The sequence below is a fragment of the Malurus melanocephalus genome, unplaced genomic scaffold (genome assembly GCF_030028575.1).
Source record: "Malurus melanocephalus ecotype Western Australia unplaced genomic scaffold, MMel_1.1 scaffold_353, whole genome shotgun sequence".
NCBI classification, from domain to species: domain Eukaryota; kingdom Metazoa; phylum Chordata; class Aves; order Passeriformes; family Maluridae; genus Malurus; species Malurus melanocephalus.
The window spans coordinates 629,298-644,784 of record NW_026623585.1 but is presented as its reverse complement, the minus strand read 5'-3'; the positions used below and the strand labels follow the sequence as shown (position 1 = coordinate 644,784).

Here is a 15,487-nt window from a genome sequence, read left to right as displayed (position 1 = left end):
GAAAGTTGTCATATTTTTTGCACTGTTTCTACTGTTCAACCACCCCCACCTCTCCTCCTGAAAAATCAAATATTTACATTTAACTAGTTTGCAAATATACACAGAGATATTGAAAAGTGAGAAAACCTGGACTAAACATTGCTATTTGTTTTATAATCTGTGCTAAAAGTCCACATTGATACCAGTCTATAAATATTTTGTCTGGCTCCAGATTAAACAAATACCCGTAATGGCTAAAAAGATCACATCAAAGAGCATTTGCATACAGTGCTAAAGTTGGTAATTACTCCCAATTTGTTGTGTTTAAGAGGCAGTAGAAGCAGGGAAAGTGTGGATGTTCTAAGCAAGCCCAGGAGATGTRTTTGGTTGAGCCAGCACCTGGTGTGGGGCTGAGCTGGCCTTGGAGCTGCCGGACACTGTGTGATGGCGTTAGGCCTTGACATGTGAGTAAAAAACACGGTGAGCAGAACTCCTTTGTGAAGAGCTTCAGACTTGCAGGAGAAGTATATCCAGAACTGATAAGTTTCAGATAAAGAGGAAAGATGCAAAGGACTGCAGGCCTGTTCCCTACTGTTTTTATTCCTACAGAGGAATACTCTTATTTATTCCTCTTACAGGCAGAGTTCCCACTGGCTTGTGGCACATAAACATGCTAGAAAGAAGGGCAGGGACTAAATCTTTTAAGATACAGTGGTGGCAAATGTTGGTGGAAAATCTTTCAACTTCTGGGCTAAATGGCCTTTAAAAGGCCCTCATTTAAGGGTTACTGTCCTTCCCCCATATGTGCCATCAGTTATGATTTGCATTCAGCAAGGAAGCAGTAATATAGAAACATAAAATAACCTGTGAAATGAAAGATAATATTATGAAATGAAAGATAACATTAATTGTGGATAAATGGCAAGGCAAGGGCTCTGACCTATGTTGACCCTTCTATTCAAGATCCCCTAAGGAAGAGATTTTTATATATAATGTTCCTTGTTCTTATTAAACCAACTTCTTATTAAGCAACAATTTTAAGTATCTAATTATTAGCACCAAAACCTTTCTGATACCAACAYAGACCCCACAGTAGCAGATGTATTCTGCTAGTAAACCACATCACACATACCTTACTCTGGTGAAACAAATAATTTTACTGGAACCCCTAAATTAACCATCTAATGAGGAAACCACATCAGCTGTTTTCCTAAATTTATGTTTATGAGTAACAACTCGCCAGCTGGTGTGTGTTGACCAGTGCAGAGCATGTCACAAACTGGAGTTCACCCAGAAACTCCCAGTAGGCATTTGCTATATTGCTGTTGTTAAATGTTTTGGTTACCAACTTTCATGCAGAGACTTGTGATTTATGCAATTAGTCACAATGAATTTCAAACACTGAATAACTGAAATAAACAGGTGTCAAAATCCATCAGGCAGGATATCTAATAAGCAGCAATTACTGAGAAATCAGGTTTGAATCCCTGTAAGAAACAGAGATTAAGCTACTAATTAAAACAGGGTAAAATTTTAATACACTTTAAAGGCAAAAATGCCAGCAACATGTTAACAGCTATAACACAATAGTTATAAATTATTGTGTTTAGAATTTAGTCATCATAGAATAAATCCATTAAAACTTTACATTTTGATACTGGAATTTTACACAAGTATTAGAAATTTTGCTTAAGCTGACTTCTACAGTCACTCAGTGCAGAGAGATCAAGTAYTACACGATTCCTTCAATAAAGACACATGGCCAGAGCAGCTTTCAAAGGCCACAGCCCCATCCTATCTCAATATCCATAAATAGGTTAAATGTCTAATTTTAGGAACAACAAAATGTTGACTGCAGTCTGCCACTATTGTTCAATGACTGCCTTTCACGAACACACATTTWAAAAGTGCTGCAAGCTGTGCTGGCAGATTTAGTAGCTTTCAGTGCTAAATTATTTATAACTGTTATTATCCTATTATGTATTTGAAATCCACAGTCTGGTTTTATTGAGTTACCTCCTGTAACTAAAGCCATTAAAACAGGATATACTAAATACTACTATTGAATTAATATTTGTTTTCCTTAGCCTTAAATAAACTTTTTATTAGCTCAAGTTAACCATATTTATGTGTATATTGGCTCCATCTTTCCCTGTCATCAGCAGCTGGTAAAAGCTGACCTGCACTGTTCAAGACACAAATGCTCATCCCTGAAAGACCCATGGGAATGGACTAAGCACACCTGTGGTGGATTTTAAATTGCACAGACCAATAYAAGATTTTATCTGTAATAAATAAATGCCATTTAAATATTTGTCCTAATTAATAATGAGAGCAATTGACAGTTATCATCAGATTTGTGCCCCCTTAATTCAGGGCTACAGATCACTCCCTGCACTGTGACTGCTCCACGTTCAGGCTCCTCTGCTGAGTGGAGCTGGCTGGCACAGAAAATCGGGTTTGTAATGCCATGCTCCTCTACTGCTGCTGCTGCTTTTCCTAATGAAATCTGCTCARCTGAACACATCAAACTCCATTCACAGTTCAGGTAAATTTTGGTCTATTTGTCTTTTTAAGAGCATTCTAAACAGCACGAGGACATTTCATGCCTTCGTACTATATGAAAACTCATGGTCCCTTATAAAAAACTAGCAAAAGACAAATCAGTATTTGTGGAATCCTTTGCTGATATATGTCTGTTTTAGTACAACTCAACTATGTAAGATAGTTGCTACATTCCCATCACCACTAAATTCCTCAATAAATCACTTTCTATTAGTAATTAAGTCTGATTGTACTACTTTTGACAACTGGAAGTGGAGTGTATGTGAAACAGAAGTGAATTCACATACCAGTAAACCACTCCAAAAGGACAGAGCAGAAGAGCCCATGACAYATAAAATCTGGTAATAAATATTTGAGATCATTAAATATAAATCAGAATAACCTTCACTTCCTTTGTTTTCAAGCTGCCCATGCCAAAGTTTTCTGCAGATCTTCTAGGTACTAGTGCAGTCCTCAGTTGTGYTCCAAATCCAATCCATCAGAAAACAGGAGAAATTCCTAATCCATGTGCCTGAGGAACTGATACAGCTGCAATWTCTTCTAACTAGGATTTCTGAAGTGGCAGGGTTTGATTGCCCTCTCCCTCCTCCCCCCTCAGCTCATATTTATCAAACCACCTAAAAGCAACCCTTTTCCAGGCCTTGCTAAACTCTTTTGGAAGGCACACGATTAAATTTAAGGACACAATGACCACGTTCCATAAAGTATTTTTATTGATTGTGAAAGAAAGAAAACACAGTAAATTCCATCAGATGTTATTAAAAAGGGTGGATTACATGCTGTGGTTCTCATACATACACAAAACCAGAAGAACAGCTTACCTGATTCTTTTCACCTGCTTTTAAAACATAACTTAACAGAGCTGTGAGATAAAGGCTGCACAGGAGTTTCCCACAAGTGTTAACTSATGGCAGAACTCTTAAGTGAATCTTCTGTGCAAATGTTCCATTTCTCGGCCTGCCTGCCCTTGGAACTTTGTTTCTGTTAACCTTGAATTGACTTGGCCCACGACTATTTATGTCAATTTGAAAATCTGACTTGTAAAATTTGCCTCCGTGAGCACCTGCAGATGAGATCTGAATTTCTTCTGAGCAACTCCTTCCAATTTTGAAATACTTACGCACTTGAAATTCAACAAAACCACTCGTGACATTACAAATCTCTCTTACCAATAGTAAAATCTGGCCACATTTACCAAACTTCAATCAAAAGTAAAGTTTCATTTGAAATGAAACCCATAATAGAGGAAGTAAAACAGAAAGCTGTTATTTCCAGAGGAATGCAAGAGGTAACAACTAGATAAACTGGATTATTTATCAGACACCAGACATTTACAACACATGCAATGTGCTACTGACCAAAAAGGATGGTATTTCTTTAGTTCTGTCTGGAAAACTATTCCATGCATTAAGACTCTTTGCTAAATCCCTATGCCAAAGTGTTCTGTATTTAGTGTTTTCACTTCTTGGCTATGAAATGGGAGGAAGTTTWTGCCTACCTTTCAAAAATTCAGTAAATTGCAGACCATGAAGTGCTGAGATTCAACAATTCCACTATAATTTAGACAGCAATAATTAGCTATTGCCTAAAATGATCACCTAGACTGTGCCCTGTTCAAGGTCAAATAAAAGAGAATTGAAGTGTAGGAGAAAAATCTTGTCTGGGAATGTGGAGCAAACACTCTTGGCCATTGCATGGAGGAAGGGGCAGCACGTAACTAATGATGTTCCATTTGTTGAAAACCTGTCCGAACCTGTTGCTTCTGCATAGAAGCTCTGAGAATGCTTTATTGCGTTTAGTGCTACACTTGTATCTGAGGAATAGAGCTCAGCTTCCCAGAAAGGTGAGCTCCTTGTTGGTTGTTCCATACCTACCGTGTAGTGCCACTCRTGGCCACGACAGTGGAGTTCTGCCTTCATTTCAACTGCAGCTCTTCAGCTTCTCAACCTGGTATTTTCTGTAAGATCCCGGATCCTTATTTGGAAACTAAATATATGCATCTCCTCATTCTCAGATGACTTCAAATTTTGTATCAAAGTTGTAGCAGAAGGTTGTCTCAGGGTTGAATTCATTCTCAGATCTTCTGTCACAATGTTCACATGGGGCAAACTCACCAAACACTATTACAGGTGATTTTATCTGAAGAATCTAACCTTAAAGAATGGGTCCCTTTCTCCTCAAAGAACTGATTTTCTGAAGTCAGTGATTTAACTAGAGCCTGATCCAAGCAGAATAGAACATTTCAAACACCTCGTGCCCCACACTGCATGTGCAGATTAACTCAGCATGGACAGTGACAATGCAGTGGAACCAGCAGAAACATTACCTTTGTCTTCGCTCTAATTTCTTGACTCCTCTGTGGGATAAGTTTCCTGCTTGATTTAAGTGATGGTGAATGGCTTATAAGAGTCTAGAGTTTGTGAATTTAGGGTGACAATAGGGTGAGAGCTTTTTTGTGGTTTTGTTTGTGTTTTTTTTTAATATAGTGGCTGTTCCACATCCTTGATTTTTCAGGTAAGCTCACTCTCCTAATACATATAAGCATTTTGTTGGAAAGACTAAAGTTTGTACAATTTTATCTTAGCAGAATTGGATTTCCACTTTCTCCCTAGTTACGTACTTTAAAATTGGTTTTATAGAAAAAAAATTACCTAATTATTACATTAAATAATTAACAACTTGTCTCAGATTGCCTTTTGTCTTGTGATTTTACCTAGCATTGAACCTCCCCTGTTTTGTGCTTACCTGGTCCCTCAAAGGGCAAGAGTTTGGAAGGAATTGGGTCCTTAGAACTCAGGGGGATCAGGTAGAGATCCTTGACATGTCTGTTGTTATTAGCTACAACACCAAAACGACCACGACTGCTAAAATAGGAGTAGAGAGAGATATAGGCAACTTCTTCTTCTTCTGTTGCAGGATGGAAGCGGATCAAACACAGCTCCTGGAACACAAAAGCAAAGTGGAAAAATTCAACCTGCAACATACCAGCAAATGAAATGATAAAGGGYAAATTCCAGGAGTAAAAATAAACTGTACATTTATCATTCCAACTATGCCTTCAGGRTAACACTCCAAGAGACTACCGCTGTTAAATTTGTAACACTAAAATAGGTTTGTAATTTTCAGAAACACAAATTGTGTCTTACATGAAACTGAACAGCTTGAGGCTCACATGAAAAAGAAATGGAAAATCCTTAGTTTCATGTTTGTCTCTATTCTGTGCATAATTTTTTCACTTCTGAAGTGGTTTTAGTACTAAAATATATTAAATACATTAAATGTTAAGTTCCTTCTCTTTAAAATTTGAATTTCAATCTTCAGTATCTCAGTTAGTAAAYAGTATGAGGATTTAACTACTGTGCAGGAAAGCAAGATCAAGATTTACAGCTCAATAAAAATTTCAAATAAGTGGTTTAGGTAGTTTTCCATGTGTGAACTATGTCAGTATTTGCTGTTCACTACTCTGTATTATAAAAAGGTGTCATTTTACATTGCTGTCTATTTCTTCTGGGTTTTGYGAAGGATTTTAAGTGAATACCTTAGAAAGCGAAGATTTGAGTTTGCCAACATAATCCCAGACTGTCTTCGGTGAGATCCTCCCACCAATATGAATTGTGTCAGGTAAATCCTAAACAAGAAGTATTACATGGTAGTGTGAGAAAAACCAAAAAGAAAACTCAAAGAAAGCAGTGCAGGTTCCCCCAGCCCAGTGCATAATGCATAATTAAATTTTAGTAGACTTTTGTATGTATTTTTCTAATTTCAGCCAGGCTGTTGCTAAATTTGAAGGTGGTTAATTATGGCATGTGACCCAAAGGCCATCACACCCTCAAACATGGAGAGCAGCAACACAACAAATAGTTCTATTTGTCCATTATTGGCATTTACAGGGAAGCTATAGCATACATATATATTGGTTTTTATAGGGAAGTGCCTTCTTAAATACAGCTWTTCTCCCATTTTCAGTGATCCCAAGTCACTTGAACTCTGGTGAACTTCCTGTCACAAGGACATGAAACTCATTTCAACAAAAGCAATRCTCAAAAGAACAARCAACCCTACTAMGTCCTAAAYCACACATCTGCATCTGAAAACTCTWAAGYCACCTAAAATGCCCTTGAGAGAAAAAGAGAGAAAGAAAATCCTTTTCACTGTTTCATTATTTGAATGTACACCCTCTCAGAAGTACCACCACCAGTATCATCCCACTGGTTTTACTTGAAAATTGGTAACAAGGGTGAGATTTTTCATAAACAGCTGAACAAAATTTCCTAACAGATCACATCAGTGACCCATCTAGTTTGAGAACAGAACAAGGCACACACTTTAAAACACTGGCCCTGAAACAAAGAAGCTGACATAAAGCCATTATTCCATGTTGGATATTAACATATGYATAAACACATTGAAASACATTAGAATTCTTCACAGATTTRTGAGGAATTTTTAAAAGGCTGAGTTTCTTTCTTGAGCTACTCTTCCTATTACTAGAGGGATGTGATTTACCACTGCTACAGTTCTAATATAACTCAATAGACACACAGTGCCCCCAGCCTTTCTAGCAACAGGAACTGCAGCACGGACTCGTTCCAAACACACACACACACCTCACTAAGATAATCAAAGCACCCGGAGACTGGATAGGCTTTAGTGACAAATTTGGCCACACTCTGCATGTTAATAAATCCTTTCCAAATGGTGTTGAGRCGAGAGAGAAAGAGGGAAGTGTCGCTGTCCTGAGGTGAGCGAGGCTCTGCAACACTGCAAAACAAATCCAAACAGAAAGGTTACAGAATGCAAATGATGGRCCCTTTTTTTAAAATTTCCTTCCGTCCTCCTATTGAAATCTTTCTTTTGAACAAGTAACTAATTTTTGACTAAATGCTTTGTTAGTATTTTCCATTAACTTGGTATTAGTTAAAAAAGCAAGGAGTAACCAAAAATAAACTTGTAGCTGCAGACAGAGATGCCAAAAGAAAGACTTTTATAAAATCAGTCAGATTTTTCACTAATTAAGTCAACAATACCCTTCTGAAAGAGATTMTGAAGTAAAAGAATTTGCAATTAATAAAATTACTTTAACTCAATTGCATAAGGATATACTCAGCAATATTTAGTTTTACTCCTGTGTATACCTAGAATATGAAAGAAGGCCTGTTCTTTCAAGCTGGTCAATTGGTAATTTTGATTTGTATTTAGATGTAACAGTACTTTAAYACAGGATGAAAGCCTGGAAATGCCTTTAAATAATCTCTCCCATGMACTGTTTTTCTATATATTAATGTATATGAGACTCCTAAGTCTGCATGACACCTTCAAGTTTTATTTCTCTGCTGGAACACTGAAGAATCTTTGCTGCCAACATATATTGATGCTCTGAGAACTTTATCAAGCCAGAGAAAGTAAATGAGGAGAGATGGCTTTTTAAAACTAAATCTGACTCCCTGAACTTTAAACCTCAACAAGCCTTTTAGTTGGGGGAAAAGGAACAGGGCATGGAAGGCATGGGACTTTGCAGAGAGCCACAGGAGGGATGTGGCAGCTGCTGAGGATACGCACTTGATGTTGGGAGACTGATGAACCGCCAGGTATCTGGGATCTGGTGAGGAAGACGGTTTGGTTAATATTGATTTGGGGACAGTCATTATTGGTTTGGAAGTGTCCTGTTTGGTTTCTCCCRCTGAGACTTTGTCAGCTGCAGATCCAGGAGGCGGGGCTGGAGTCGTGATCCCGGAGGAGCTGCTCATGGCTGTCCTGGGGTCTCTGCCAGAAACCGTTACGGTTGTGACAACGGGGCCAGCACAGGACGCAGGGAAAGCAGAGACCTCTTCAGGTACAGCAGCCTCTGTGCTGTTCTGACTCTGGCTTGTAGGAACGTAAGTTCTTTCTGTGGTTGGCTGGGAAACTGTTTCTGCTGCCGGCTCAACATCAATTTCCATTGCATCATCAGCAATGGGCTCTTTGTCAGGCTCTGCTGCTGGGGCTGCTGCAGGACTTTCATGCTTGGCCTGGGCTTCTGGCTTTGATTTCGACTCCACCTTTTTAGCAGAAGCCCCTGACTTCACCTTCTTAGCTGGCACCTCATCTTCTAATGCTGAAATCTGACCTAGAGATTTATTTCAAAAGTTTTGATTAGTATTTAACAGTTGTTTGGAGAAACTATTTCAAAAAACCAAATAACGCTTTTTTTACTTTGTCCAAGGTCAGCATTGTAAATAAATACCTGTACAGATTTTGCAGTTCAGGTCAAAAAGATGGGCTCGATGCTGACTTGTTGTATCCTTCAACATGCTGCTAAAAACATCTAGAGAAGGAGCACTGTTCAAATTGGGTGCAGTTCGGGTTGACTCCTGCTGTTCCTAAAAGTGAATAAACCCCAAAAATATTACAGCTGATCATTAACTTCAACAATAATAAAAAACCTTTGAAAACTGTTGATTCACTTCAGTTCTTTAAAAGGAAACATAGAAGGCCTTGCTTAAAGCATGTCATGACTAGATCAAGTTATCACATGATACGTATCCTCATTTCGTGCCACAGAGCTCTCAAGTAGAGCTAATGTTCAGAAATAAAAAATTTTGTAAATTGACATCAAGGGCTGAAAAATACACAGCATTTTTGAATGCCTGCAAAATACACCTACCACTGGCTGTTGTACTCCTTGACACCTGAAGGAAAAATGCTCACAGCACATCTAGTGGGCAATGATATCCCCACAGTTCAGCTGAAACAATCTGCACTTCTGATGACAAATTTGAGGCCCTGCCATTTCTCCCCCTCCACATTCTCATGCTGAAGGAACAGCCCCAGTACTCACATCAGAGTCAGACACTGGTGGAGAATCCTCCATATTGACAGCGGGCGCATGTTCCCGTTTTACAGCTGTTTTCTTGATTTCGTGAGATTTGCTTCTTGACTCCATCTGAAAGAAAAAAAAATCATGTTGCTAGAAACTCCACACATTTTTTACTCTATTTTAGTTTGTACTTTGCTATCATTTGGYATGTGGTAAAAGAAAAAGTGGACTGAAACTGAGTCTTTTTAGTATTTTGCTTGGAAGAAAATGGTGTATTAACATAATATGGGTTGGAAAGGTTGGCAAACCTGCTCTTTATTTGACCCTAAGGACATAGAGGAAAATGATGTTACTTACTGCCTTAGCTGGTTTCTCTTTCCACACAGACAGTTCTTTGGATACAAGTTCTTCTGGCTTCATTCTCACTAGTTTTGACAAGGAKATTTCCTCACGAAGGACACGATGGAAAAGACCCTGAAAACAGAAAATACTTTTGCCATGCTGAAGAGAACCTGCTCAGGTAACTGATGAGATTAGTAGTGCAGGACAGGCAAAACCTGCTCCAGTTTCTTAATTCTCTATTAAAAATATCACTTATTTATAAGCAAATTTGGAAAGGTGCAGCAATCAGAAAATAGGGATGAAACAAACCCCAAGAATAAATAAATCACACCAAATGCTCAAACTGAATAAATACCAATCACCCAACTAAAGTAGGCTTTGAACTCCTACCTGGATAAAAAATACTGTTAAAAAGTTTGAATGGCTTTACAATACATTTTATAATTTAATTCATAGGTCTCTATTTTAAAATTCTTAATGTTGAGGGTAGAGTCTGACATACCATTAAAGCCSCAAAGCACATTTCTACAGAAGTTTACTGTTTAAGAAAATCCCAAACCTGGTTTTTGGGGTCCTTGAGATTGAACATGATGCTACGGTATTTGCTCTTGTATCTGTTGTCCGTCACTTGGAACAAATTAAACATCTCCTTCTCAATGTTGAGTGCTACTTTTCCTACTTCACTCTCTGTCATGACCAGGTCATCACTGTCATTGACTCTGTTGAAAACAAGAATGGGAATATGTGGTTAGGTCAGGTGTGAATGGTCAGGTACAGTCACAAAAAATAATTTTTCAGAGCTGACCTCAACTGCTCCTCACCCAGGAAGGGCTCAAGAATCCTTTAAATGACACCTCAAAGCCAAAGTCTTGGGACCTTGAACTTTGGCAAACTTTAAATTCCTACCCACAGATGACACGGCTTTGGGAGATTAAGTCAGCCTTTACTCCTGATCGTGGCACTGCCATCAGGAGTTTCTCTGCCAAGAGTGACACAGGGAGCCCAAGCATTTGAGTTTCAGCCCTCAATTCCCCACTCTGACTAGGATTTCCTTTTCAGAGATAATACCAGAGGGCAGTGCTCTCTGGCAAGTTTTGATGGTTGGCATTATCTTTACTAATCATTGTGGGAAAATCTGCAATTTTTTGTGTGCCTGGGCTTGTTTGTTTTTTTCTTTTTGTAAGTGAAAATTGCCCATTGATCAGTACTTTTTATGTTGGGAGGGAATCTCTCCTTCAGTGAGCTTAACCTTCCACTATGGTATTTCCTGTACTATGTTCCCTATAACTCTACAACTCCAACACTGCCATCTCTAGAATTTAAAACTCAGAGCATCTACATTATAAAAGCTTCTATGCTGTGATTTAATCCTTCAACTATAATYGTCTCAATATAAATGAAGAGTGAGGTTTCTTTTTATAAAGGCTTTATCATATGCACATTTATTWTCTATCAGGAATTTTCATTACAAATATAAACCTGAGGTGATGATTGCACTTGTAGTAATTTGTTGCATGAACTCAACCCCTCAAAATTCCTTATCAAGACATACTAGACTCTGCATGGTATTTCTAGGTGTAGCTTCCTATAGAAATTAAGTGTTTTGGACTCCCACCTCTTCCATAAAATTTCTTTCAGGGATCGTCGAATATTTTGYCGAATCTGAGAGTTGGGCTGTGACTGGGCAGGACTGGTTGATGCCTTTGCTTGACCACTTCCAGCTGCAGCTGGTATGGAAGACAGTGAGGGCTTTTTGAGTCCCCCACTCAAACTGGAAGACGGAGCTGATTTCTTGGCAACTGATGAGCCATGAGAGAGGGGTGACTGTTTGGAAGGAACACTGCCTGAAGAAGGCCAAGGTTTCTTGGGAATGACACCTTTGAAACTTCCAGCAGGTTTTAGTGGTGGTTTAATTAGTGACGTGTTGGAGTAGGATGGGGTCTTCTTTGAAGGCAGATTTTTGGGGAGAGAAGAGGACTGTTTCTCCATGACAGATACCACAGCCTTCTTCGGTGCTGATGCAGACTCTGCTCGATCTTCGTTCCTTTTCTCTTCCCTTTGAGCTGTTAAAACAAAGAAGAAAATACAGCATTAAAGGCTTAACTTTATACCTTCGTATTCAAGAAGACCAACTACCAATCTATAAGGAAAAGTCTGTGAAATACTACCTGTGATGAACAACCAAGCAGACACTTGCTTTGTTTTAAAGTGATTTTAAAAATCATGCTGTGGTTGACTTTGTTGGTTGTTGAAAATTTTGTCCAACAATAAGAAAAATCGGGGGGGAAAAAAGGCACCACCTTCAAAGATTCCTGARTGGGACTTCATGGTTAAGCTTCAAAACCAACCCAAATTCTTATACATATAAAAAATAAAAGGCAATACAACCCACACTCCATTTAAACAGAAAAAGTCTCATAGCACTTTACAGAGCCAGTTAATTTCAGAGGTTAACCTGACTACAAAGTCCATGAATTTGAAACTGTACTAATATTAACCTGAGTATTASTGAAGTTTAATAAACTTATTTAGTTCCTAGCTGAAGTCTAGATTAAAGGAAAATTTAAATGTTAACACTGATGCTCAGGTTTTAACCATTGAATTCTCACCATTATCAAACTATTCCATTCATAAAATTCAGGTTTTCCACTTAAAATTCTAATGTTACTACAATAATTGATACACATCATATACAAGAAAATTCACAAACTCTAAGCAAAAGCTCCAGTTTTCACATCTGTTAAAGACATACTTACACAGGCTTTTAAATGCAAATGTCTTTTTTGCATTTCATCTGTACCATCTGCTGGCACTGACAGGAACAATTCAACCCAGACAAAAAAGCTAAACACCAAAAGACACAAATTCCCCTCTAACAGAACGTAATTTCCAAGACATCAAGGTTACGCTGGTCCCGAGAACTCAAATGAGGATGGGTTCTTCAGGAAACTACCAAAAACAACTCCTAAAACACAGTTATTTCAAACCTTGTTTAAGGTTTGTAGATGAATTTGTCCACAAGCCCTAGGTGCAAGGTGCAGGACACTTCCTGGGCAAAATCCAGTTCTAGTAACTTTACCAAGGAGCAAATGGCTTCTCTTCACCTTCCAGGTCTGCTCTGATGAGAAATCACTAGAAAAGGTCTAACCTGTCCCATCGATCTWCCCTGAGACAGACTTGACAGGGACCAAGCCCTCCTGGTGGGGTCTAGTTGAAAACACCACACACATCAGCCTCAGTTCCCAATGGAATCATCCTTCAAACTGGGGAAGATTTGGAATTCTTAAGGGACAAATGATWCTCCCATTTTCGTGAAGAAATGGCCTTGGAAGTTTCTGCATGCCTAGTGGAGACCAGCACTTCCCTGGACACCAGCACAGACTTCCAGCAAAGCCCCTCCTCACTGCCCTGTAAGTGTCCCTCAGTGCTGRCAGCTGCCCACAGACACTGGTGGGACATAACCCAAAAAACACCACGGGAACTGACCTTTTGTAAGGTCAAGTACAAGGGCGTGCTCAACTTCTGCTGGAACACAAGAAGCCAGAAGATCCACTGTATCTTTGTGCCAGATTTTTTCCTACAAGTATTTCACAAATGAGGATTTTTTCTGAGTCAGATTTAACTATTTGAAGTATAAACCAAAACCCACTGTCAAAKTAAATGCAATAATTTCAGAGGGTGTGAGGATTTTGCTATAAATGAATTACAATTGTTATCCTCACACTATTCCCAGAGTTTTCCCTAGACTGGCTTTGATTCCTGTCTGATTGAGCGAGGGACACCTCCCGTGTGACCCACAGTGTCTCTCTATGTCCCACCTCTACCCGAACCCACTAACACTATTCCAATTGTCAGGAAGACTCTGGCAATCCCAGAAGGGAAGAAGGGGATAAGGAACTATTGCTGATATTGATTTGGTCAGGTTGGGTTCCCAGAACCTGAGAGGTAACCAGTCAAGCAACTCCTTCAGTTCTCTAGAACTACCAAGGTCTTGTTCAAACTGACACTGTCCAGGCAATCATGTGCAGGTTTTGATAAAGAATACAGAATACTTAGATTCTGTATAAAAAAATCTGTAACAGCTATCGATTAAGCTAATCTTAAAAAACCTCTTGTCCTGTTTTGTCAATGAGAAAACAGAATTTTTGTCCTATCAAGCTTTGGTTTTCGGTGTCAACGTGCTGCCCCATAATTCAGCTAAACTCACTGTGCTTTACATGGGTCTTGCATCCAATGCCCAGGAGCACCCAGTGGAAGGTGGGGAAGGAGCAGAACTGTCTCTTGGGCGGCAGCTCACTCTCCTACTGATCTATCCACAACATGAGCACACCCCAAAGCTGACACCCTCCTGGCAGCCATGGGAACATAGCAGGTGTATGTTTGGAAACACCAACTGCAATATATACTCTTTTCTGAGAGCAGTATGCCAACACACGTGGAGTTTTACTTCCGAACAGATGCCAGAGTTGCTCAGCAAATGGATGAGACATATCATGGACCAGATATTCCCTCAGCCCATTTTCCAAGTGCTTGGCCATGCAGTCTATGAGCAATGTGAGGAGAAGGCCCAGCACACACCAATCACTGTGTTTCATATCATGGTGGGTTTGGTTCTTTTGATCAGTAGCTCCCGTGGATCTACAACAAATGTCCTCAAATAAATTTAAAATAAAAGGATGAGATAAGCACTGAGCATCATCTTACCCCAGCTAAAGAGATTAACATGGAGTTTCACCACAGGCRGTTTAAAATAGGGCTTTTGGTGGATCTTCTATTCAGCACTTTTACCACCCGGGTGAACCTCCTGGGCTTGATGTCAGAAACACTATTTAAAACAACACTAATTCCTATTTGCCCCATTTTGTCCCATGGGCCCCTTGTCAGGACAGRAACAGGATCCTTACTGACTGGAGGGAGGCGTGGGCTGAAGAGACAGAGGTGCAGCTGCAGCTAATGAGCCAACTCATTCCCAGGGTGAAACCCAACAAATCCTCTGGCAGAAAACCACGCATTCCTCCCAGGCTTAACAAATAGCATTACTATGGTGTGTTCACTACAGACAGAATCAGAATCTCTCCCACCAGATGTTGACAGACACAGAACCCCTCCCCTGAGGAAAATCCCCGTGCAGCTACACTTTACAACACACAGCCATGAACGAGGCTTCAGCACGCAGAGCAGGAYAGAACTGCCACAGCATCTGCTGGGACAGAGGATCCTGATGGTTCCAGGCACTTGTGAACATCTTAACACAGGTGTCTCAGCATTGCCATGCTGCTGTCCAGGCCCTATTTAAGCAGGATTTCCAGTGCAGGGCTCTTGACTTTGCATGAAAGATTTGCAGGGTATACTTATATCACAGTCCCTCACCGACACCCAAAGGTTGGGTTTTACACCACCAGCATGTACATTATCTAAAGTAAACTTTCACCTTCTCTGATCTTTACATTTCTGTACAGCAGTCAGGTTCTTTCCCTCTCCACTCAGCACTTCTTTGTAATAGCAGCTTTTGACAGCCACTTCAAAAACTAAACCCCACCACACATGATCTCTAGTTAAATTATCTCATTKGTGATGAGCTGTTTTAGCTGAAACTATTACCTATTTTTTTCAATTTTTAAATGCCAGAATAAATGTGCTATTCCTTTTCTCTGTMGTTTTAACATTATTCAAATCACAGTTCTTTAAAATAAGGCCAGTATCTGGCTCTAGTCGATGCTAAAACTTCTAAATGCTGTGGAGACAAACCACAGGCTGTTACACCTGAAGAGCCCATTTCAAAATGACTCCAGTAGTTTTTTGGTG

The 15,487-nt window shown here is 39.5% G+C and overlaps 1 protein-coding gene across 2 annotated transcripts in view; it reads right to left on the bottom strand.

Moving 5' to 3' along the window:
* Positions 1-15,487, bottom strand: part of DIDO1 (death inducer-obliterator 1) — a 50,485-nt gene that overhangs the window by 5,370 nt on the left and 29,628 nt on the right. For both annotated transcript variants that reach the window (XM_057378303.1, XM_057378302.1), the window contains 9 exons: positions 11,298-11,745; positions 10,242-10,401; positions 9,698-9,814; positions 9,362-9,466; positions 8,768-8,903; positions 8,104-8,650; positions 7,152-7,305; positions 6,083-6,172; positions 5,290-5,485 (listed from right to left, as the gene is read on the bottom strand). In XM_057378303.1, coding sequence (XP_057234286.1) covers positions 5,290-5,485; positions 6,083-6,172; positions 7,152-7,305; positions 8,104-8,650; positions 8,768-8,903; positions 9,362-9,466; positions 9,698-9,814; positions 10,242-10,401; positions 11,298-11,745 — 1,953 coding nt within the window. The remainder of the gene's footprint in view (positions 1-5,289; positions 5,486-6,082; positions 6,173-7,151; positions 7,306-8,103; positions 8,651-8,767; positions 8,904-9,361; positions 9,467-9,697; positions 9,815-10,241; positions 10,402-11,297; positions 11,746-15,487) is intronic.